At 54.6% G+C, this 24,530-nt stretch overlaps 1 protein-coding gene across 3 annotated transcripts; it reads right to left on the reverse strand.

Annotated features, from left to right (window-relative positions):
* Positions 1 to 1,632: 1,632 nt before the first annotated feature.
* SLC5A9 (solute carrier family 5 member 9) lies at positions 1,633 to 21,871 on the reverse strand. 3 transcript variants are annotated; one of them, XM_036106600.2, is made up of 14 exons: positions 21,821 to 21,871; positions 18,560 to 18,664; positions 18,347 to 18,418; positions 18,074 to 18,238; positions 16,595 to 16,700; positions 15,950 to 16,030; positions 15,431 to 15,636; positions 15,115 to 15,250; positions 14,527 to 14,634; positions 12,505 to 12,655; positions 10,729 to 10,897; positions 8,862 to 9,077; positions 6,012 to 6,171; positions 1,633 to 2,705 (listed from the first exon to the last, which is right to left on the reverse strand). In XM_036106600.2, the coding sequence occupies exons 1-14, from the start codon at positions 21,833 to 21,835 to the stop codon at positions 2,497 to 2,499; spliced, it is 1,899 nt and encodes a 632-aa protein (XP_035962493.2). In that variant the 5' UTR covers positions 21,836 to 21,871; the 3' UTR covers positions 1,633 to 2,496. The 3 variants fall into 3 exon arrangements, with proteins under 3 accessions (XP_035962493.2, XP_035962491.2, XP_077927861.1); XM_036106598.2 differs by lacking the exon at positions 18,347 to 18,418; XM_078071735.1 differs by lacking the exons at positions 8,862 to 9,077; positions 18,347 to 18,418; positions 21,821 to 21,871 and having other exon boundaries at positions 18,560 to 19,223.
* Positions 21,872 to 24,530: the final 2,659 nt, after the last annotated feature.

Consider the following 24,530-nt stretch of genomic DNA (forward strand, 5'->3'; position numbering starts at 1 on the left):
GAAACACCGTAGAGAATCTTACACGGATGGGCAACACAAGATTTACATTTTACAAAGATCATTCTTGCTCTGGTAATAGGGTGAATTGGAAGAGAGCTTGAACACAGAGATGGATGGCCGTCAAGAGGCTGGTGCAGTGATCCGGGAAAGAAAGAATGAAGTTCCAGGTTTAGCACAAGCTAGCCCCCGCTTACCTCCCTCGCTGCTCCCCGACACAGCGGGGCTACGTCATCTGGAAGTGCAGGTGGCGCCCTGCACAAGTGCATCTGGCCAGGAGGGCGTGTAGGGCAGAAACGCAGCCACCCATGAGCCCTGGCAAGGGGTCACACACCAAGAAGGAAAGGCACTTTTTGCTCACTTGCATGCAGAAGCCAGATGGGTTAGTGGGGACCTTGCCAATGCAGACATTTTAAACTACTTTTTGTTTCCTGATTGTGTCATGGTTTTCCCCCACCTCTGTGTTTTGAACATTTGGTTTCCTCTGCTAAGGATGCTCTTTCTCTCATTCATTAATTTATTCTTTCGCTTACTCATACACCACATTGCATTTGGGTGCAAATGGTGACTCGGTTGGGGAGCTTACAATCTGGGAGATGAGATGAATATTCATGACATCATTATACAGATGGGTCACTCTGACATTTTCTTCAAAGGTAAAGTCAGGGGACCATGAGACTCTATGCTGGGTGCTGGGGACTTAGCTGCTTTGGAAGGCAGCTGACCATAGTAAGGTCACCACTGGGAAATATGGCTTCCCTTAGGATGTGTAGAATTTTTACGTCCAGGTAAGGAATAAGTAGGAACCAACCAGGCAAAGAGGGCAGAGAAGGAGAGTGGCTACCTTTCTCATGGCCCTACTACCTTTGATAGCATGCTCATGCATCTCTGGCTGAAAGGACAGAGGTCTGGACCCAGACAGGCTCGCATCACAAAGAGAGGGGACACTGAGGAGGAGGCCCTTCAGGACAGTAGAGTCTGAGGAGGGGAGTGAGCACCGCAGTGCAGACGGCAGGAGGTTAGAGACTCAGAGGCCTGTGGGGAACTCTCATAGGCTGCTAGAAGCTTTCGAAATTAGGGATGTTCAATACTTAATTTTAAATTGTGCTTCTGTGGTTTAAGATTCTTTCCCTCCCCAAACCTTCGGTACATTTGGTTGCACACAAATGCTTCAAGGGAATGGTTTTGGGGAAAATGAGGGGGAAAAGCTGAGTTCCCGGTAACGGTCAGTAGGGAACAGTGAGGAAAGCACGGCCTGGTGAGGTCAAAGGTCAGGGGACACGGAAATGTGGAGGCAGCAGCACCAGGAGGTGTTCATAGAATCAGCTGTGTTTAAGCCTTAAGGGACGAGAATTTTATTTGTAGTCACTTACGGTGAGTGATCAGTAGAGTGATGATCAGAGGCCGCATCGAAGAGGGTCAGGTGAGAGTAGGGGCAGCCTAGACACGAGAGAGAAAGGAACGGACCTTCTCACTGTGTCCTTGGCAATGGGACAGGACTGTGGTCCCTTTCCAGACATCTGAGGCATGGCATGGTGTGCACACTCCAGCTGAAGGAGGCTCCTCCCCACCAGCTGGCTCCCCAAGTCACGACACAGCCAGCCACCATGCGAAGCCTTCCGGGACCTTAGAGAATTACTAATTCACCATTTATTGGACACTGTTACTTTCTGGGTACAAAGTCACTTGGGATGTGGCCCTTGGTCTTTGGTCCTTGCCCCTTGGAGTACGCAGCCTAGCTGGGGAGATAAACATCACAGGACAGTGATCGGTACGGCCACAGAGGCAGGTCCAGAGGGTGTGGGAGCAGGAGTGGGATCCTGACCCAGTTGTGGCAAGTACATTAAATGCCTCAAGGCCGTGGAACTCCACGTGTTTGGAAGTGACCGTGGGAAGGGGCAGAATTTGAGTGGCACCAAGGAGAGCCCCCCAGAGCTCCCTGCCCAAACACCATCTGTCACCATGCTTACATTCCACCCTGGTCCCTCACTCCCTGGGGTCTGGCAGTGGAAGTAAAGGCCCTCCTGGGTCGATGCCTGCCGGAAATAGACGACTAGGGGTTGGGAACTAGGGAGGGAGGGGAGGACAAAGGGTGGAGGGAAGGGATACGGGTGAGCAAAGATGCACTTGGACTTTTGCAATGTTCTTGCAACCCTTTTCTTATATCTTCCACTTTTTTAAGCCTCAAAATACATGTATAGTAAAAGCTCCTAAATAGAAGCACCAAGACGGTGGAGACTGTGTTTCTGAGGGTAGGAACATAAGGCAGTATAATGGAAAAAGAGCTGGAGTCAGAAGACCTGGGTGCGAGTCCTGCTGTGTGGCCCTGAGCAAACCCAGAGCCCTCTCTGGTCTCCCTTTCCCCACATGGCCAGTGTGCAGGTTGGGCCAGGGGCTCCTGCCGGCTCAGCCTCAGTGGTCCCCGGTTTTCACAGCAAGATGAACTGGCCCGGCTCCAGTCCAGTTTACTCTGTCTCCACTGAAGCCAGGTCTGCGGAGTCAGGCAAAATAGCCCCAGAGGAAGATGTTGATGGCCAGCAGCAGGATGGCATTGACGTCGCAGACGCTTCTCCAGAGCGGCTCCTCGGCAATGCTGGTCAGCTCCCGCTGGTGTGCGGCCATCTCCTCGGGGCTCAGCGTGGGCTCGGGGTGGCCGGCCAGCCCGCAGAACCAGTCCCACAGCAGCCGGCCCCACCGCCTGCGTGGGGCTGAAGACCGCAGTGTGGGGGGGGGAAGCAGAAGGGGAGGGGGAGGTGAGGCCAGGTGGCAGACAGGGGAGTGACAGGGGGCAGGGGAGGGGGAGCCGGTGAGACACGGAAGGTGGGGTGGTGGGGAGAGCACAGAAAGAAAGGCAGGTGGCACTGGGCCTTGCTGGGAGCTTACAGACTGGGCGCACAGCTGGGACTGGGACAGAGCTCTGGCCTCAGCGTCCAGTTGTCCAGCGGAGCCTCTCAGTGATGCAGGTAGTGGGGACGGGGTGAGGATGATGAGGCTCATCCTAATTCAGAGCACAAGGATGGAGCGGGGCGCGATCTCTCCCAGGATGGCTGGGAACCACTTTCCCGCTCCGTGCTGGCCTGCCTGAGGTCCTGTGCAAGTCACCCACTCGGCTTCTCCGAGCTGCAGCTTCTCTCTCAAACAAGTTAACCGTGATGCTCGGTTCTTCTCCAGGTTGCTTTGAGCATCAGATGAGAATGGACATTTGCTAGCATTTTGAAAAGTGACCCATGCTGGAGCAGCAGGGAGAGGCTCTGGGGACTATAAGGTTCTAAACATGCATGAGACTGAGCCTGTGCGGACCTGGCTCCCCAGCACCAGGATGGGGCTGTTTTGAGGTTAAAGGGTAGCTCAGTTCTTTAAAAACTAAGCTTAAAGGAAGTAATAAAGTATTTTTAAAGTTGGGGGTTTTTTGCATTAGCAGACAGCATATTAAAATAAAATTAATATTTCATTGAGGTTGGACAGAACCCACTGGAAATGCTTTATCATCTTAATGACTTTGGAACTTGGTACCTGGTAAGCTCAGTGTGAGGACAGAGTGCAATCTCTGGTCCCATCAAGAGACCATCTGGTCCTGCTCCCTCCTTACCCAGGAGGGAAAAGGCTCAGAGAAAGGAAGGGACCTGCTTGAGGTCACACAGCGACAAGGCTGCACTAAGCAATACCAGGCGTGTGGGATTTCAAGTGTACTAGGTCTTAGTATTTTACAAGCCTATCCAAGAACTCTCTTCTGATTCTCAGGGGTGCCCTCAGAAGCAGATGATGCACAGGGTGTCACATGCCAATTCTGAGGCTCAGAAGTCACTAGGTGGTTATTGGTGATCCAGTCCATCTAAGTCAGTCTACAACCTAGATGTGTACACTTCTTTCAGATCTATTCGGCTGTCCTTAAAATTTTTTTCTTTTCTTCTTTTTTTTTTTAGGACACAAAACTACACTGTCATTTTGCTGTTTAACCTGAGGACAACACGGATGAGACTTCATCTGCCTGTGGGCCTTTTGAGAGGGGGATTCCAGAGGCTGCCTTGTAGGAGTGGGAAGTGCTCCTTCGTCTTGTGGGGAGAAAGCCCCCCACAGGGAGCAGATGTTTCTCTGCTTCTCAAGGGACAGGCCCTGCCCTGTGGCACGGGGCCAGCCAGGGAAAGCCGCAACGATCGTGTCCGTCTATCTTGTGCTGGGGTTCCGCCGGGACAGCGCGAGTGGTGCCCTTCCTCCTCCCACTGAAGCTGCCTTCCTAGCTTCTCCCCATCCCTTCCTTCTCTTGGATCTACCTCCCTAGAAGGGCCTGCAATTCCTCCCTGCCAGACATTTTATAGGGGCAAGACCTGGTTCTTGCCATGATGGGGGGAGAAACTGTTTTGAGACCCCATCTGGTGCATGGACCACAAAGCTTGAAAAAGAGACAAGGGGTCACACTGTGCAAAGCAAAACACACTGGAACTGTTGGGGCAACTGATTAGACAAGGGGGCGGGGGAGGATGTTGACTTTGAGCTTTAGTGGTGCTTTCTGAAGTCAGCCTATGTGGGTTTTGACCTTGGAATTTTGTAAAGGGTTACATTCTCCATTACGCATAGCTTTTTATAGTGGACCACTGGCTTTTAACTGCTGCAGCTGGGGCAAGAAGATGGGAGTGTTCGATCTTGGTGGGATGCTGGAGCTTATGATGTCATTAACTCTAGGCACCTGGCTGCTTCTCTAGGCAGGGCCTTAGCAAAGTGGAGGGAGTCAAGAAAGGTGGGCAATTTCTCAGGCCTCAGGGGAGCAAAAGCCATCCCCCCACCCCGCGAACCTGGCAAAGATGAGGGACCTGTTCAGGTCCGACAACCGGCCCTTTGACAATCTTACCTATGCTCTTGACTCACATGAGTTATTAAAGGTGTGGACACCAGAGACTGGGAATGGAACTAAGACATTGTTGAGGCCCTGAAGGAGAAGGCAGCTGACAAAGGCACCCCAACTCCACCCAGGTGGTGGGGTTCCCTCTAGCTGAGGCAGGAAGTAAATTTAGGACTTAAATGTCATTAAGTTATTAATTCCTGAGGGCAAGAGGAATTGATTTGGGGCTTTAACTTGCAACCTGATTTAACTTTTTTGACTATAATTTTCCCTTAGGAATTTTATAATCTAGGAAATCTCTATAATGTCATTATATCAGACTATTCTAACATGGTTATTTCATCACGCTGTAGGAAGGCTATAGTTGCATTATGTCTAAAGTAGCAACATCATGTCTTATGCCAATTTTCAACTTTAGAGACTGTGTGACCTTGGAGTACATCTCACTAAGGTACTATTCTAACACATGTAAGAACCTCTACGAGGCAAAACGTATATGGCCCATCAGCAGCTCAAGGACGATATCCATAGGAACGGCTGTCAGGCTGGAGGAACCTTATGAAGATGGACAGAACTGTATGGACCCAGGGCTGCTCTTATCCCATGAGGGACAGCCATGCGTCTCTGTGACTTTAGGCAGAATTTTTAAGCCCCGTAGGAAATAAGTAAATAATAAAGTGGGGCCAGTTTCTTTGATGTGCCTCATGTTTCCTTCCATCTGGAGGGAACTCAGCGTAACACTCTTTGATTTTTCTGCCCTTAGACCCATTCAACCCAGGGGAAGAGAGGGGACTCCCCTCCTGGTAGATTTGGGAAGCATGGAGGGGGCATGCTTGGTTGTGTCCCTCCCTCCTCCTTGTCAATGTTGGGCTCACAGGGGTAGGAGGCTGATGGGCACCTCCGTCTAACTCCGGGCTTCACCATAAGGAAATGCACCTCCCCACAGATACAAACAAAATCTTTCTACCTATATTTTGGCTCCTATCTGCCTTCCTTATTTGTCTTATTTCTCAAATAGTTTAATAGCCATGCGGGAAGGGAGGAATGGTCATTTTTTTTGGCATCCCTCAGAGACCCCATCCCCAGGGAACCCCAAAGGAGGGTCTCTGGGGTCCCATGACATGGCATCCCCATTACTCCTCTGTGATATGTGCCCCCCAGCATGCCCCCAGCCTACCTCCATGCTGGTCCTGGCCCTGGTTGGAGCTCTCTCTCCCTCCACCTCCTGGAGGGCTCACCCCAGATGGCATCTCTGATGTCCCAGGCGTGCCCTCCGGGGCCTCCTTCTCCAGCTCAGGGTGGGGACTGTTCCGTGTCCACCACGTCAGGCGAGCAAGCTGGAGGGAAAGAAAATACTACTTGACTCGGATACCCTTGGGTGTAGTCTTACTGTGGAACAAGAGGACTCCCCTTCACGGGAGGCCGGCAGAGTGGTGAGGAGCATGAGGAACAGGCACAGGACCGAGTCAGGATGCCTGGCTCTCAGCCCGAATGCCCTTTCCTTTGAAAAGCTGCGCCCCCTGAGCACCTGCTCCCCCTGAGCACTTGCTCCAGGCTCCACGCTCATAGCCTGGGAGGAAAGAAACCAGACAGGGAGGCAGGTGCCCCATGACAGAAGGCTTCCAAGGTAGGGTTGTGGAGCTGATACTCTTAAAAAGAAACTCATAGGCAATGGAGAGCCCCTGCAGACTTTAGACAAAAGGAAGAGACTCTAAGTTGTGGGATTTAGAAAGATCTCTCGGAGTGAATTGAAGGGATTCAGGCTGTAGGCTGTTGGAATAGCAGAGCAAGAAATACAGAGCATCTGGGGGAGGAGAAGGGGGTGGTCTTCGGGTGAGGGAGCAGCGAACATGGCTCTTAGGTTCCTGCCTTGGACCATCAGGTAGGTGGCGGACGAGCTCAAAGAGCCTGCCTACAGAGTACCTGCAGAGGCTGCTGCCACAGAGCAGAGATGTCCAGGGACGGAGCAGCAAGCCCACGTCCCCTGGACAGCCCTGGGGGCTTTCTCTCTTCTCCCTTTTTGGTGGCGCAGCAGAAAATCCAGCAAGTTCTCTAGCTGAAGTTGGTTGGACCCAACCAGGACTATCTGAGCTCTGTACTGTCTCCTTTCCAAAAAGCTCTTTTCCTGGCCCAGCAGCTCTTGGTTACATATTGGCCCTGGTAAACCCTGCCCTGCTGCCAAATTCCTACAGGCACGTCCAGCAGCCCGGGGTGAGCGACCATCCTCCAAGACCCTTCCGCTGGCTTCCAGCTACGTCTTTGTACGGTCTCAGGAGAGCCCGGACTGCTTCTCCACTTGAAAGTACCTCTTAGCAAATGTGACTTCATACTTACACAATGTGTCATTAGCCGTGTATGGGTGGTGTCTCTTTATGTCATGGGAGGCAGCTGGATTTGGGTTTGAATCTTGGGCGAGAGAGAGAGAATGGAGTTTCATCTTCCTGTAGAGGATTGTTGAGTTCCCGGGTATGGATAGGACAGCTCAGTGACAGTGTGGGGTGAGAAGGGTTTTAGGTCATAGGTGGGACCCTACGGGACACTGAAAACCAAACTGGAGGGGCACGTGTCATGGACGTGAGCATAAGAGAGGTCTTCAGGACGCAGGAAGTGGTCCGTGGTGGCTGGTTCTCCTCAGAACTCACTGAGGACGAAGATGGGGGAATGATCGTTAATTTCTAGCAACAACAAGGTTATTGGGGTCTTGGCGAGAGCAATTTTGGGGGAAGGGGGGTATCAGCCAGACTGGATGAGGAGACAAGAGGTGGGAAGTGAAGGCTGCGAGTGATCACCCTGCAAAGTTGGCTGTTGAGGAGCCCAGCGGGTGGCAGCGTACCTAGGGAGGGCCGGGGTCTGGGGAGGGGGTTTCGAGTGGGGGACACTTCTGTGTGGGAGTGAGGCAGCAGACAACGGAGAAGCTGAAGATTCAAGCAGTGGGGAGAGATCACTTCTGGAGTGAGCCACCAGAGAGACCCGCCTCTCTTGGCTCCTCTGTTTGTAGGAGGAATTAGTGACATCAAGGGTCTAAAGTGGTTTTGCAAACTCTCCAGCATCATACAGATAAAGGATGTTAGTAATGCCTTCCATCCAGTGTTTCAGGGACTAGCTTCTGGCACGGGCTCTGTTATGGGCTGAATTCTACCCCCCTCCGGGACTTCAGAATGTGACTGTATGTGCAGATAAGGCCTTTAAAGTGGTCATTAAGGTTAAATGAGGACATTAGAGTGACCCTAATCCAATACAACTGGCATCCTTTTAAGAAGAGGAGATTAGGACACAGACACTCAGGGGAAGACAGGGTGACGACAGAGAGGCGAAGACAGACATCTGCAAGCCAAGGAGGGGGGCCTCGGCGGAAAGAACTCTGCCAACACCTTGATCTCAGACTTCTTGCCTCCAGAACTGTGAGAAAATAAACTTCAGTTGTTGAAGCCCCACAGATGGCGGTGCCGTGTCATGACCGCCCATGATGTAAAGATGAAAGGTTTCAAAAGACAGCTTCCATGACTGAGGACTGGAAAATCTGTCAGCATGCGAGAGGGGAGCGCTTGCTCTGGGAGACTCTGTGTCTTTTCTCATCTACCTGTTTCTTGACTGGCCAACCAATCCTTCCTCCTTCTTCTAGGGCCAGCTCCAAGTGACCCTGTCGGGGAACCCTCTGCAGCCCCGCAGGGGTGACTGCCCCCACCCCCGGTGCTCAGCCCCTCCCTTTGAGCTTGGTCCTTCTGCACTTTCTCGTGGTAGACTAACTGTTGGCGTTGGTGTCTGTCCCCAAAAGTCACTGGCAGGGACCATTCGTCTTTGTAACCCTAGCACAGTGCCTGGCACACGAGGTGCTCCCGGAGTAATTTTCCAATTGAATGAATTCCTTTTCACCTGGGATTGAATAATCCAGTGAGCTCCCCGTCCCAAGGACGTGTGTATGGCCACAGAGGAGACAACCCACTGGAATGAAATTCAGGGGTCGAATCCCAGGCCGCAGGGGTAGGGACAGCATTTTGAGGAGCCCCAGCGCCAGCACTCCACTTGCCTTTTCCTCAGGGATGGGAGTGGTACAGAGGCTGACGGTGACGATGACGACGGCAGTGAGCCCACAGAGCAGGAGGGCAAAGTAGAGGTAGTGGAAGTCCTTCAGCACGGCCGGCCTCTGGTCCACCTCCCCACAGGCTGGCACGGGGTATGAGAACTCCAGGATCATGCGCAGAAGCCCCACAACCAGGCCAAACATGAGGCACCAGAAGGCTCCCTGTGGAGAGAGGATAGACATGGGAGGCCCGAGCAAGCCCAAGCCACGGTCTGTTACAGTGTTTGCAGGCCCACCTTAGCGAGCTCCCTGTTAATGCTGAGGCTTTGTCTGAACTTAAAGGCAGGCAGAGTGGTGCCCCGGGGAGGGCGCAGGCTCCAGAGTCAGATAGACGAGGATTTGGATCCTGGCTCTGTTCCAGAATGATTGAAATAGTGACTCAACCTCACTGGCTTGGAGTTTTCTCATGCGCGATGGTAAGAGAAATTAGTATATACTAAGTATAGATGCTTAGTATTCAACTAGAATGGAATATGCTTTTGTAATGAGCAGGGAAAACCAGGATCCCCCATCCTGATTTTCTGTTATAATAAATAAAAAATCAGAATAGAGCTCTTCTAGAAAGAAAGAAAGAAAGAGAAACAAAGCAAAGTAAAGCAAAGCAAAGCAAAGCTCTGGCACCTCGCCTATCTTGTTTATAACACCACTTGACCCAAACCTATACCTGTTCCCCGTATGTGAGGGTCAGAGGGCTCGTGTTTTCAAAAATGAGATGCCAATCCTGATACCAAGAATTCTGGAATGAGGGGCACCTGGGTGGCTCAGTCATTAAGCATCTGCCTTTGGCTCAGGTCATGATCCCAGGGTCCTGGGATCGAGGCCCGCATCGGGCTCCCTGCTCAGCGGGGAGCCTGCTTCTCCCTCTCCCACTCCCCCTGCTTGTGTTCCTTCTTTCACTTTGTCTCTCTCTGTCAAATAAATAAATAAAATCTTAAAAAAAAATTCTGGAATGAGCATAAACACCCAGAATTCAGCCGAGCCGAGCCGTGCTGTGCACCATCGTGATCAGCAGGGAGGTTAGACGTCCAGAAACAGTCGACAAGTGGCCTGGGTACTCCCTGGGGAAAGGGGCTTCTGAGATGTCCTTTGCAATGACTTTGAGCTCTCCTGTGGCCCCTGCGGAGTTGTGTCCATGACATCCCTTAGCCCCCAAAGCACAGCCGGCAGAATCGGGCCCCTCTTTTCTAGGCTCTCCTGGGGGTAACCAAGGCAATGGTCCTGGCCCCTCTAGCTCCTCCCAGGCCTTTCAGCAGTTGCGTGAATGAAGCATGTGCGGGGTCATCTGTGGCTGGTATTTTGCCTACATACAGAACCTTACGGGGTTAGAGAGGGAACAGACCCCAGAGATCCTCCCGTCTGTCCTGGCCTTTTGCACACACTTCCACATGTCAGGAACATTCTTCTCTTCCCCATTAATCCGGTCTAGGATCAGATGTCACTTCCTCCAGGAAGGCTTCCCTGGCCCCCTCCCAGGCATCCCATCGGTTAGGTACCCCTGACCCCCACTCTCACAGCAGCCACTAGACTTTATTCTTATTTCTTATTGAGTCATCTTTCCTCCCATCTGGCCCAGTGATGGTGGACCTACATGAACCTCGTAAACCATTGCATCTAGAAGCCTCCATAATAAGATCAATGAATGTTTGTCAAGTGAATGAATGAATCAAAACCCGACGCTATGGATGGGGAGACGGAAGCCTAAAGGAGGCAGTGTGTGTGTCTGATATGTCCCAGAGAGACACCAGGCTACAGACAGACCGGACCTCCTGACCCTCGGGTGTACAGGGAGAGACAGGTGCCCTGTTGCACTCACAGGCTCTGTGACCCTCTTGCAGAAAATGGCCAACAGGAAGAGGGCGGTGATAGGCGGGGCCAGGTAGCTGGTGACAGACTGGATGTAGTCGAAGAGCTGCCTGCTGTTGGAGCTTTGGATGATGGGGATCCAGAGGATGCTGATGACAACCAGGAACACCACAAACACTCTGTAAGGAGGGCACGGGGCACTGTGAGGAACGCTCAGGGTGGCATAGGCATGGGGTGGGGGGAAAAGGGGGGGACACAGAAACCGGGAAGGGAAAAGGGAAAGGAATGTATGGTCACTGAATCAGAGAATGCTAGGAGACTGGAAATGCTAAGGTTCCAGAAATTTAGGCCTCTAAAATCCCAGAATAGTAGAATTCCAGAATCCAAGAAACCCAGGATTTTTGAATTGGGGTCTGTGAAGTCATTTAGGCCACCTGCTCTTCAGGGAGAAAGCCATACTTTTTACAACACCCCCCACTTCAGTAAATGGCCTCTGGTCTTGGCTTGGATGCCTTTCCTTCTCTTTTGCATCCAAAACCTGTGCAGGACAGCCCCCTTCTCTAGGATGGCTTTAGTTCCAGAGACTTTTCCCTTCTTTGTGCTCCTCCAGTTCTAACCCACTGCTCCCTTACATTGGCATTTAGCTCAGAGTGGGGACCCCACCTTGTCCTCCTGACTCCCCCTCAACTGATCCTGGCTCAGGCCCAAGTACCCTAAAGCACTCTCTTACGATTTTGTGTGAACAAGTTGAAAACTTTTCTTGGATGCAATAATGTACATGGCCAGGAGATGGTGCTCAAACCCCACTGATGGATGAAATAAATGGCTGTGGAACAGGCTGAGTACAAGAACGAAGGAGGGGTCTTTGGAAATGCCTCTGCGCACTTGTCCTCGCCTCTCCTTTCCCTCCCACATTTTCCCCATCAGGCCCCACTAGAGAGGCATCTACCCAAGTGGTAGCTGCTCATCCCTCCCCTCGCAGATCCTTAAATGCTCAGGCCCTGCGTGTTAGTCCAGACACCTGAGTCACGGAGCCTTAAATTATGAAGCAAAGAGTTCGGAAAGTGCCCCTTAACCCAGTGTAAACTACAAGCCCAGGGAGAAAAAGAAAATAAGCCACCAAGTGATACTTTGAAAAGCACAAAATCAAAACCAAGGAGATAAAGTTCAAGTTCTCCAGCTTGCTGTTCAAGGCTCTGCGTCCACTGCAGACAGCCTTCCTGCGGACTTCCTGGCAGAGGCAGCCCCACGCTGCGTTACCTGCGCTCCTGTTGCCAGGAGCAGCCCTCAGGGCAGGCCAGTGCCAGGCACCCCGGTGTCCCCCGCACAAGCTGTGATGCAAGGGGGATGCTCAGGGTGAGTCTGATGGAGTAAATTAACAGGCTTTCTGTTTTCCTGGGATAAAGGCTGGGCTGATCTAAAGCTCCTGGGGGTGAGCTGCTTGCTAACTACCTGCCCCCCCATACAGTTCACCTTCCCTTTCTTAAATGCTTTATCAGCTTCTCTCACTTACTCTGTTAGAGAAAGAGAAAGTTGAACAGACCGGGAAGAGACTTTTTTTTTTTTTTCTCCTTATTCTGGAAGCAGAGGAATGTCCAGAGTTGGGAAGGGACTCACCTGAGGTCATGTAGGAAGTTGGTGCTAGAACCAGGTGCTCTGACTGCCAGTCCGGGCCCAGACCCTGCCTCATCCCCCCTCCCCCCCAGGGCAGCCCAGGACAAGGAGGAGAGGGAAGAGGGGTTCTGCCTGCAGGGAGGGGGCGCTCCAGAAGGAGGGGCCAGCGCACCTGCCCACCACCATCAGCTCCTGCTCTGTAGCCTTCCTTCGGAGGCGCAGCCACACGTCGATGGCAAACAAGGTGCCGCTGCTGTTGAAGATGGAGGTGAGTGAGCTCATGAGGGCGGCCAGGATCACGGCGATCATCAGGCCCCGCAGACCTGGGGAGAGGCGAGGTCTCCATGGGCAGCCGGCCTGGGAAGGCCAGCTCTGCCAGGGGCCACGGAGGCTACAGAGTCCAGCAGAGCCAGGGCTGTGGGGGTGGGGATGCTATTGCATGAGGTTCCCATCCGTGCGGATGAGGAATCCGGAAGACCGGATGAGCGCCACAGCCCTGAGTGAGTCCCCTGCACCGCCCCTGCCCAGGCCCAGCCTCCTCATCTGCATCACTAAGAGCGGTGGGCCTAGGTGACCCTGCAGTTTTGACTCCTCAGTCTGGGCTTCAGAGCTTGTAGACACTTGGTTAGGGGCCCCTGGTGGGGAGGAGGGTGCCTGTTAAGAATGGAGTGTTTTCAGTCTGTGTGCCTTTTCATGGACACGGTGGTGCCAGGTTAAGGCCCCGGCCTGGGAGGCAGAAGGCCTGGGTTTGTTTCCTGGTTCTGCAAGCAACTAGTTGTGTGATCTTTAAACTAGTTCCTTCCTTTCTGGACCTATTCTCCCCCTGCATAGCAGGGGAGGATGGAACCCACTGATATCTGAGGTCTCTATGACTCTAATGATCAAGCTTCTAGGAACAACCACTCATGTGTCCCTGGGGAGACCACTCTCTGTCAGCCCTACCTCGGCCCTCTTTCCTCCCAGTTCAAGTATTTAATCACCTCCTGGAGGTCTCCCTGAAAGACTCAAGGCGTTCCAAACAAACCTAGGCCAGCACCTTCCTCCGGGGCCTTCTGTTGCTTCCTTTGGTTAGCAAACTCCAATCTCCATAGCAGACACTCAGTTATCCTAGACCCCCTCCTCTGCTGCCCTTCCTTCCCACTTCCCTCAATCAGCCCCCACTGTGGACGGCCTGTCCTAGCCAGGCCTCCCACCATCTCTACTATTTCTCTGATTCATTTCTTGTTCTACTGGAGGGAGGGGAGAGCTCAAATTAAGGACTTCCCTCATAAACCTGGCTTTTTCCCTATGTCCCCACTCTCAATATCATTGTAAACCCAGGACCTGGGAGCCCTCTCTAGATCCCTCTGTCTTTCTCCTCCCTCAAATGTAATCAGTCACCAAATCCTGCCACCTCTACCTCACGAAGATCTTTTAAACCCCTTCTGTCCACCCCTGAAACCACAGACCTGGCCCGGCCACCAGCACCCCGTCCCTCTGCCTCCTGCAAAGTGAACCCTCCATCACACTGGTCCTTTGGAAGCTCAAATCCCCTCATATGCTCTGGCCTAAAACCCAGAGGAAAGGCTCTGCTCCACGGTGAGGTGTGGCCACGGCCTCCTCTCTACCACTGTGGTCCATTCCTCTGCAGGTGAGCCCCGCGGGGCTGCTTCAGACCCTGCTCTCTGTCAGCCCTCAGCCTTCGCACACATAGTCCCTCCTCCCCGAATGACATTTCCCACCTGCAGCTGGCTTCGTCTGCCTGATGTTCCTTGGGATTCAGCTCCATTTCCTCTCCTCTGGGAAACCTTCTCCAACATTCCCCTGGGCCAGGTCAGGTGTCTCCTTAGGGCTCCCTCAGCCCCACTGTGTCCCCACACTGGTGACATAGCATTGTATCCTCAGTGAGCCCAGGTGTCCTGGGGATGGCATGAAGCCCGAGCTCGGGCCTGCCTTTCATCCCTGCATCTCTACAATTAAAGCCAGAGTGGGTGCTTTATAGACACTTGTGAGAATATGTGTGTGTGCACGCGTGCATGCACGTGTGTGTGTGTGTGTGTACGCTCGCGTGTGTTGGGGGAAGGAGGTGTGGCGGTGAAGGTTCTTATTCCCTATTCCTGTCCATGCCCACCGTTAATGCAACCCCTCCTGGGCAGTGGGGATTGGAGGAAGCCGGGGGATGGCATGAAGGGTGGCGTGGGGAGACAGGACTCACCGACGGGCATGAGGGCTATGACCAGCTTGGGGTAGGCGATGTTGGAGCAGCCCACTCGGGCCCCGCAGATTCTTTGGCAAACGTCAGGGTCTACACAGCCCACCTCATCTATAGAAGAAGTGATGGCCATCAGAGTCGAGTCTTCCTGTGCCTCCTTGGGTTGGCCTAATATTTGCTTTCCAACAGGAAAAAAACTACAGGAAAGTGTATCCTGGTGACTCTGGCAGGAACCAGCATCTCTTGCAGGAGCCAGAGGGTCAAGGGGCAGGCAGATGTCTGGGTACACAATTTAGCCGTCTCCAGTAAATCTCTTGACCACATACTACCCTGCAAAGCCTGACAGACTCCTGTGGGTTTTAGGCCTTATATCTTGCTAAAAGGCACAAATCCTTGGAAGGTACCGAGAATGCCTTCTTTGGTCTTTCCCTTATAAAGGGAGCATAGGATTTTAAAATGACATTTAGATACAATTTCTTCTTCTGAAATACTTATTGTATGTTTGGCCCACAAAGCCTAACGCATATGTATCTTAATAGAAACAGCATGGGGCACCCCCTCCCCACCCCTCACCCATCGTCCAGTTCCTACCTGGGTACAGGGCCCGGCTGATCATGCCAGGCATGACGATGAAGAACATGGGCAGGATCTTCAGGTAGCCCCCCAGCACGGAGCCCCCCTTGGCATGGGACAGATTCTTGGCAGAGAGAGACCTCTGCACAATGACCTGGAAAGGGAGGGGTGGAGGCAGGCCACTCAGGTCAGGTGGGGCTCAGCTCAGTCACAGGCGGGCCCTGAGGTGGTCCCGAAACAAGCCCCGACCCTCTCTGCATCTAGGTGCATGGTTTTCCCGCAGGGAGCACCCCCAGGTTGTGACGGGCTGGGCCAAGCCTGGCTGGGGCATCACCTGGTCCGTGCACCAGCACCATGTGGCCAGCACTGTGAGCCCGAAAACGAGGCCTGGCCAAGGAATGTCCCCGCTCACAGGGTCCCGGAGCATATGGAAGGCATCAGACCGGGGGAGATGGCAGGTGGTATTGGGGACTGTGGCATTGGGGATGGCCTGTCTGTACCGCTGCTCCAGGCCTGGGTACCAGCCTACCTCCTGAAAGCCTGTGGAGAGAGACCACAGTTAGTGACACAGCCCTGAGACCCACTGGGGGTCTCCTGCCCCTACCCTAGCTTCCAGTCCCATGTGGGGCCCTGGGGCTTGGAACTGGTATGGGACTTGGGAATGGGGGAGATATGTGGGGCTCAGACCCTTAGTTGGTGTAGTGAGAACTCTGCTCTTTGGTAACCCCATCCTGGCGGTGGGGGTGGTGGGATGCTCTGGAAAGTTCCAATCAAACCACAGAGGTGAAAGCCCAAGATAGATCAGAGAGTAATTTCTACATGATGGTGGGGTGTATTCAGGTCTCTTCCTTACCCAGAAACATGAGGACCAGGGCGCCCCCCACCATGATCACCGTCTGCAGAGCATCTGTGTAGATCACGGCCGTGAGGCCCCCTGCAGACCCAAGGAGAGGGCTCATCAGTCGGCACCAACAGGGGGTTCCTCTCTGGGTGTCTGCCCTGTGCTTGGCCACACTAGGGAGCCCTCTTAGCAGGTGGGTTCCGGCCGCCTGCCTTCCCCCGACTGGCCGGTCCCAGCCGCAGGCACTCCGGTCTAGCTCCTTCTCTCCCCAGCGGCCCCTGAGTGTGGCCACTGAGCCTCAGTTAGCTCTTGTTTTTAACATCCCAGGGCTGTTCTCCTGCTGTGCTGGAGCTCCACCGGGAAGCCTCCCTCCCTCCCCTCCCAACACCATGGAAATTCCCCATCTTTGCGGGCTGACTTAGCCACAAGCCAGGGTCCCATGTGCCCAGGCCTGCAAGAGGTGCTCTGGGGGACACAGGGGAAGGAGGGCTGGTGGCTTTGTCTGGAGCAGTCCCTGGTGACTCCAGTCCTATTGACGGTCTCCTAGCTGCACCCCTGCTCACTGTCGCATCCCTAGGCATCCCTCTCCACCTCTCCCTGTCTTTCGGTCTCTGCTCCCAGTGCCCGCACCCTGACGCGACCTGTCCTCGGCCCTACCGGCAATGGTGTAGACGGCTGTCACCACCAGGAGCATCGCCGTGGAGAGGTAAAGGTCCCAGCCCAAGGCCATCTGGATGAAGAGAGCTCCAGAGAAGATGTCAGTCTGCAGAGAGCCGGGACCCAGGAGGCCAGGTCACCTGAGGCCCTCGCTGTGGCCACCAGGGTATGTCGCCTCCTGCTCAGCGATATCAAGTGCTGTCAGTCCTCATCACATGATGAGGGTGAGCCTCAAGTGCCATGCTGAGGAGGATGGGCTTGACCTTGCAGACGCTGAGGGGCCATAGGGATTGTCAAGCAAAGGAGCACCACATGAAACTTTGAAACCGGGAGCAATGTCAGCTGGTGGCGCAGATAGGAGAGTCTGTTGCCCTGAAGGCAGGGGTGAAGGAGTGAAGACAGAGGAGCTGAAGCGGGGAGCAGGGGTCAGAGAAGAGAGAGCAGGCACCCAGAGGCTCGCTGCCTGCTCCCCAGCAGAGCAGAGGCCCATGCAGCTGCAGGCGGGCCCTGGCTGACGGGCCGGGCCGGGAGCCCAGGGAGAGGACTTCCGGACGCTCTGCATGCTCAGGTTTATTAGAGGACTCGGAGAGCGTCCTTTGCCTGAGCTGACTTGGGCTCATTTTCAAGCATTGGTGGACAAGCCGCTGTACAGTTTTCCCGACTCTTGACCTGGAAGCTCACGGACTCGGCCCCTTTCAGTGCTTGCTTGCTGACCCCACTGCACGGTTGTTTCATGAACCCATCCCAGGGCTACAACAGGACAGTGTGCAAGGACCCCTGGCCCGGGGCACGGGACCCAAACTTCAGTTCCAGTCCTACGGCTACATTCTGTGTGGACATGGGCAAGCCATTTGCCCTAGGTTTGTTTTCTGGGTGTAGGTCAGCGGAGGAAGAACAAGGACCTTTCTAACTGTAACATTCTAGGTAATCAGTGCATGGTGCTGAATGGAGAATCAATTAACGGAAAGATAAATGAATGAATGTGCTCTAGATGATGAACTCTTTGAATAGAGGGACGTCATTTACGCAACAGACATTTCTCATTCATCTGTGATCACTCCACTGCTGAGCGAGGGCTTGCATTGAAGGTATGTGGATTCATCCCTTCTTCCTCCCTCCCTCCCTGCCTTCCTTCCTTCTTTCTACCTATTATCTATCTATCTATCTATCTATCTATCTATCTATCTATCTATCCATCCATCCCTACATCCAGCAATAAGCCATGACGTAAACTCAGCATTTTTGGGCACCTGGGTGTCTCAGTTGGTTAAGCATCTGCCTTCAGCTCAGGTCATGATCCCAGGGTCCTGGGATCGAGTCCTGCATCGGGCTCCCTGCTCAGCGGGGAGTCTGCTTCTCCCTCTCCCTCTGCCCCTTGCCCTGCTCGTGCTCTCTCTCTCTCTAATAAATAAACTCTTAAAAAAAATAAACTCAGCATTTTCAGAGAGACAAGATGGCCACACTGGAGTGGGTACTCACGGAAATCTTGGTAAAGATGTAGAGGATAAGAGACAGGACAGACATGTACACCTGGATCCTCTGGCCCCCGAATCGCTTCTTCAGGTACTGCGGCATTGTGACCACGCCAGCGGCGATGTACACGGGGACGAAGATCCAGCCCAGGGCCAGAAGCAGCCAGGTTGCCTTGGAGAGTGGAGAGAAGTAGGTATCCATGTCCTAGATGCAGATGGAGGGGCAGCCCCCTCCCCCACATCATGATGTCGGGGAGCACTGAGCTGGGAAGCAAGGGACCTGGGACCTAATCTTAGTGCTGTGTGACCTCTGATGAGTCCCTCTGCATCCTCCGGGCCTTGATTTCCTCATCTGTAAAATGGGTTCTGTATTTACCATGCAGCCTCCCCAGGCACCTCCGAGGTTCCCCTCAGCACTAAAGCCTGGGATGGGGGGGCAGGGGGGCTTCAGACCTCCATTATCCCTGAGAAGCCTCCAGGCCAGCTTCCTTACGTTCCATTCGAAGCCGCCCACAGCGAGGCCTCCAGCGGCTCCTGTCCCAGCCAGGCCAATGAACAAGCCACTGCCCACATTGCTGGACATCAGAGAGGCTCCAATCTGCAGGGCACAAGTGGGGCCAAGGGTCAGGGTCAGTTTTAATCCAAATCAGCCTGGAGCCAGGACCACGGGCTTCAGGAGCTGTGGACAGAGCAGGAGCCGGGCTCAGGAAATCTGAGATCAGAGGAAGGAGGGGACGTGAGGGAGCACAGAGGAGGAGGGATGGACCTGACATTTACTCGGTACCTACTGTATGCGGACACTGTGCAAGGCATTTAATATGCACCAATACACTTAATCTGCATAAACATTTCGAGAGATGAGCATTAATCTTTTCAATTTACAGAGGAAGGAAATAATGTTGGGAAAAACAAAGCCACTGCCCTCAGGCCATGCAGTGAGTGGCCAAGTGGGAAAAAGGGAAAGCCATGGAGAGCAGGGTCATGTAGGGAGGAGAAGGCTCTGCACTGGGGCCGTCCACCTAGGGGCCTCCAGAGACGAGGATGCTGAGGGGAGGAGGGGAAGTCCCCACGAGAGGGATTGGGGAGGCCCCCTGCCACCCCAGTGCCTCCAGGCTCCAGGGCAAGGCCAGGCGGAGGGAGGAGCCGAGGGGCTGAACACAGGCTGGGCCAGCCTCCGAGTTGAGTCATGTTTCTCCAGGAGGCAGCCAACTACTCTGAGGCCATAGAGACACTGATAGAAGGACAACATCACGGTTAGTACGGAAGCGGCGTCGCCAAGTGTCGGGCGCTGTTCTAGGTTTCCTCAGGCAGCCCTCACCACAGCTCTGGGCCTGGTGTCCCGTCATTATCCCCATTTGACTGAGGAGGGAACCGAGGCACAGATAAATGGCTTGCCCGAGCTCCAGAACTTGTGAGTGACAGAACCTTTGAACCCTGGCTGTCTGACTCCATTAACTAGTGCATGATTATTGCTGGGCACCTAATAAGCACTCATTACTGTCATCTTTGATTATTTGATGGGATCCTTCATTGGGCAGGGAAGGGGGCGGAGGGAGGCGCTCTGGGGCCTGGGCGGAGGCGAGGCCTTGGGGACACGACCGGGGCCAGAGGGGAAGAGCTCGGCTCTGGGCTTACTCCCTGTATCACCCTAATAAAATCACTTCCTCTTGCAAATCCTCAGATTCTCCACTTGTAAAATGTGGGGACTCACCTGTGCCCACTGCCTGTTCTGGGGGTGCTGGGCGATAGAAAGTGAAAAGAAAGGAAAGGTACTGAGACATTCAGAGAACAGATCGCCTAGAACATAAAGGCCCAGAGATTACAACCAGCCGACGTTGCTCATTGGTGAAGCCACAGCCTGCTGCCACACACACTCACACACACACTCACTCACACACACACACACTCACACACACCCACACACACTCACAGTCACACCCACACACACTCTCACACACTCTCACACACTCACTCACACCCACTCACACACTCTCGCACACACTCACACACACACTCACACCCACACACACACTCACACACACTCACACCCACACACACTCACACACTCTCACACACACTCACTCACTCACACACACTCACACGCTCACACTCAGGTGGTCCTGGGGACGCTGGCGGGGCTGGGCTGGAGCTCCTAGCCAGAGCACAGAGCACTGGGCCCTCCCCGAGGCTGCTCTCGGAGCGGGGAGGGGCCTCGGCCCCGCTCAGCGCAGGGCTCCCAGCTCATGACTCAAGGAGACATCGGCCATCAGGGCTGGCAAGGGGACGAGACGGGGCCCTCTGGAGCAGGGATGCTGTTGCTCCTTCTGCTTTTGGCTTCCCAGCCACACACTCTCTTTGGGGTACAGGGAGGGGAGTGAGGCACTTCTCAGGACTGGCCTAGTAGGGAGGGGCACAAAGCTATGGGACTTCTGTCACAGACACCCGGACACCTAGACATGCAAGCTCCAGGGCTGCAAATGGGACGGAGACCCCCCTAAGCAGGGCTGGTTCTGCTCAGGCTTCAGCAGTGCAGGAGGCCCCAGTGCAGGAGGCCCAGCTCACGGGCCCACCCACGGGGGCTGCCCGGCTCCACAGCCCACTCATCTTGGGAGCACCCTCCTCCTGCTTCCTCACCCCTACAGGGAGACTCAGAGTTTCACACGGAGCAGGGAGATCTGCTCTCTGCAGGACTGGCGGGCACCCAGGCCAGCCCCTGGTCACCCTCCCGGAATGGACCAGAGAGGTACTCCCTCCTGCTTCTTGTCCCTCCTACTGACTCATCTCCAGAGCTGTGGTGGGGGACGGTGGGGAGGGGACATATCAGCTGAGCAGAATGGCCTCCGAGTGGCTTGCTGTCTCCTGTTGAGGGACGCAGTGTCACCGTCCCTGTGAGCTGCCAGGCCCTCCGCTCCCTGCACTCCTGGGGATTCTATCATGCTGAAGGCATGAGAGCTCCCTGCCCCTACCTCCTCCTGTCCCAGATACTCGAACCTTCCAGAGAGCTCTGTCAGCGTCCTGGACCTCCTCTTCTCTTCAGGGAGTCTGTCACCAGCGCAGGTGGGGAAAGTGGTGAGAACCAGGACGGGGTGTAGGGGTGGCTGGTGGTGTGGGAGTGCATGCACACACGTGTGTGTGAGCCGGGCGTGACTGGGCATGTCACGGCCTCAGCACCACAGGGGCTGACAATCCCACGATTCGATTTCCAGGCAGGGCGTACCTCCCTCCGTGCTATTTCAGGAAGAGGAAATCAGTTTTGAGGACCAAGAGGAACAAGTGACGTGGGCAGATAGAAGAGACTGGGGTTTGCAAAGGTGTCAGGATCAATTCCCTGAGGTTGCTGGGGATTGATGTCTGTGATCCCCCTCACCTCACTGCTCCACGGTACTGAGCAGATATGTCTCCTTCCCACCTCGCCTGGCTGAGGTCAGAGGCTTCCCAGAGGCACTCACAGCCCCTCTGCTTCCCTCCTGTTGTCTGTGAGTCTGTCTGCCCAGCTAATCTGAGCTTCTCTGGGACAGGAACATTCTAGGTTATTTCTGTAGGTGCAGTGTCCAGCTGAGGGCGCACACTTAGGAAGCACTTACCCGAGGTGTGCATTAGCAAGATCTCTTGGGTTGTGGGGTGCCTGGGGGCCACAGAGAAGGAGCCCAGAGAGCCAGGATACCCACTCAGGGGGCTGCCACCTTGGTCCAGGCGAGAGAAGACAAGACGAGGATCCAGGGGTGGGAGGGGACAGGGAGGACGATCGACTCACCGGCCACCAGCTCATGGACCTCCCCGCCAGGAAATAGCCACCAATGGTGCCTCGGCTTGCACGAATGGATGACTGGCAAGGAAGGAGAGAGAGGTGAGGGTCTCCTGAGCTCCCCCACCTCTGCCCCGCCTCAGCTCCCTGTTCCTGGGCTCAGGTGCTGGGGGGACCCAGACCATGAGAACCAGATGGGCAGTTTCACTGGTTTTACTCTACCCGCCTTTGGGAGGGACACAGCCTCTCTCTGGGCTTCACTGTTCGTCCCCTGGGGCCGGTGTGAAGAGCCAAGGGGCCAACAGAGGTTAAAGCCTTCGCGAACAGCACTGTGCTGGACATGTGTGCAAGATACGGTTATTGTCCCCCTAGCCCTCCCTCTGTCCAAACTTCGTTTCAGGAAATGATTTGTATCTGATTCTCAGGCTTGCATGGAGGCCGCCCCCTCCCTCCTTTCTGCAGGACTCCCGCGCTGGGGCCCGGACGGCAGAAAGCCCCGCAGCTCCAGGCAGAGGGAGGGCTCCGTCTGGGGCTTCTCCTGCCCAGGCCTGAAGTGGGACCACGCTGTGAAGCCTGTGCAGGAGCCCGCACAGACCCCTCCTCTGAAGAACAAGAGGAGAGTGGACGTGAATGAACTTCCTCTGGGGCCTCAAGGGCTGGGAGCCGGGGCGGTGAGCCAGGAAGCAGAAACTTGAAGACTTTATTAAGATGCTAAAGCTCAGGATGCCTGGGTGGCTCAGTTGGTTAAGCGTCTGCCTTGGGCTCAGGTCATGATCCCAGAGTCTTGGGACCGAGTCCGGCATTGGGCTCCTTGCTCAGTGCGGAGCATGCTTCTCCCTCTGCCTGCCGCTCCCCCTCCTTGTGTGCTCGCTCTCTCTGTCTCTCTCTGACAAATAAATAAATAAAATCTTAAAAAAAAAAAAAAAGATGCTGAAGCCAACAGGTCTCTGACTGGGTCTAGAGATGGGAGAGATACCTGAAGGAGAAGGGAAAAGAGAAATGTAAAGGGGGCTTCTTTGCCCCCAAGGAAATGTCCCTAGTCACTAGGGTGTGATGAGGGGGAGGGGCTGGTGCTTGTGAAGCCTTTGCTTGAACTTCACCTGTCACCTCCGGCTCTCAGGCAGGCCAGATGAGCAGAAGGAATTCTTCTCACACATGAGGAAATTGAGGCCTGAGTCAGGGAGCAACTTGTCCAAAGTCACTGAGGAGCTGGTGCCTTTCTTGCCAGGAGTCGGTGATCAGCTGTGTGCCCATTTCTTCCTCACACCAGCCTTGGGAGGCAGGGACTGTTCACCCCGCTGAACGGCTGAGGGAACTGAGGCCCAGTGAGGGTTCATGACCCTGCCACCGTAACGGGGTCACGACGGGCTGGGACTCGAATCACTGCTGCCTAGCAGCATCTGAGGGGGCTGGCCCGTCTCCCGAAGGGGCCGTGATGACACCTGCCGGGTATTGTTGCCCGCAATGCAGGGCACTGGGCCAGGTGCTTCGATGTGTCATGTTACTCAGGGCCATGACCTCTCTGTGGGGCAGTCTTTATCGTTCTCACTGTCCACACAAGAAAACGGAGGCTCACCGAGCATTTGCATGTTCCCAGGGCTCCATGGCCCTGTCAGAGCCAGGATCTGAACTCAGGGCTCCCTGACCTCAGAGCCTGGCCCTTGCCCCAGGGCTGAGGCTCTGGTGAACAATGGAGAGCAGAAGGACCTTTGGACTCGCCTAGCTTCCTTCCCATGAGCACACGAACCCCAGCTCCGTTAGAAAGCACTACTCCTTGCCAAGACACCCACCTGTGGAGGGTGGGGTAGGCCAAGAGTGGAGCATTCGCAGAGTTGGCAATCTTGGTACGGGAAAGAGGGCAGGGTTGGGGATTGGGCTGCCAGGGACGGGTGGGGCCCAAGGCAGCAGATGCATAGAAACAGGGAGTTGGGAGATGGGGGTTCCTGCCTGGGCTGGCCTCAGCTTGCTGTGTGCCCTCAGGCAAGTCACACCCCTCTCTGGGCCTCAGTCTGCCCATCTATAAAAGAAGGGCCTGGAGAGATGGATTTCTGAAGGCCTCTGCATCTTAGCCCTGTGCTTCCCTGATCTGCCTTCCTTCTGCCCACCCTGCCCCCAGCTCCACCACCAGCCAGAGATGAGAGCCTGCCCCACCTGCCCTGTCAGGCCCCAACCTCTGGGACTACTCACCCAGACCCCCACACCGATGACAAAGACGAAGTAGACAACCAGGACCGTGATGTCGTAGGCATGCAGGGTGACTCCGGAGCCCAGGGCTGAGCGTGGAGCTGTCACAGTCCTGACCCCATTTCCTGACGCTCCAGGCCCCACTGCTGCCAGCTCCATGCTCCTCCGTTAGAGTCACTCACCACCGGCTGGACTTTGAGGCGCTCCTGGCTTCGTTCCTTCCCTTTAATGATTAAACAGCCCCAAGTGCCATTAGCTGCTGAGAAAGCTCTGAGCTCCACTGGCACGGGAAGTCCTGGTCCCCTTTTCTCCTAACTGCCACCCCATCTTCTGCAGGACTCTCCCTTTCCCTGCCCCCAGTACACACACACACACACACACACGTACATGCACACACACGTGCATACACATGCACACACACACACACGGGCACACTCCCACCCCTGAGAGGAGCAGGAGGAGGAAGAGGAGGAGGAAAGAAGGAGAATGCTGGAATTCTGGAGCTGGGAGGGACCTCAGAAGTCGAGCTGTTCAA

The sequence above is a fragment of the Halichoerus grypus genome, chromosome 5 (assembly GCF_964656455.1).
Source record: "Halichoerus grypus chromosome 5, mHalGry1.hap1.1, whole genome shotgun sequence".
NCBI classification, from domain to species: domain Eukaryota; kingdom Metazoa; phylum Chordata; class Mammalia; order Carnivora; family Phocidae; genus Halichoerus; species Halichoerus grypus.

What these genes read in the sequence shown, in the direction of transcription:
- SLC5A9 (XM_036106600.2), bottom strand. An exon ending in ACATCTTTACCAAGATTTCC is followed by an intron (nt 16,701 to 18,073) that starts GTGAGTACCCAC and finishes GGCTCTCTGCAG; the next exon opens with ACTGACATCTTCTCTGGAGC. An exon ending in GGGCCAGGACCAGCATGGAG is followed by an intron (nt 2,706 to 6,011) that starts GTAGGCTGGGGG and finishes TGCGGTCTTCAG; the next exon opens with CCCCACGCAGGCGGTGGGGC.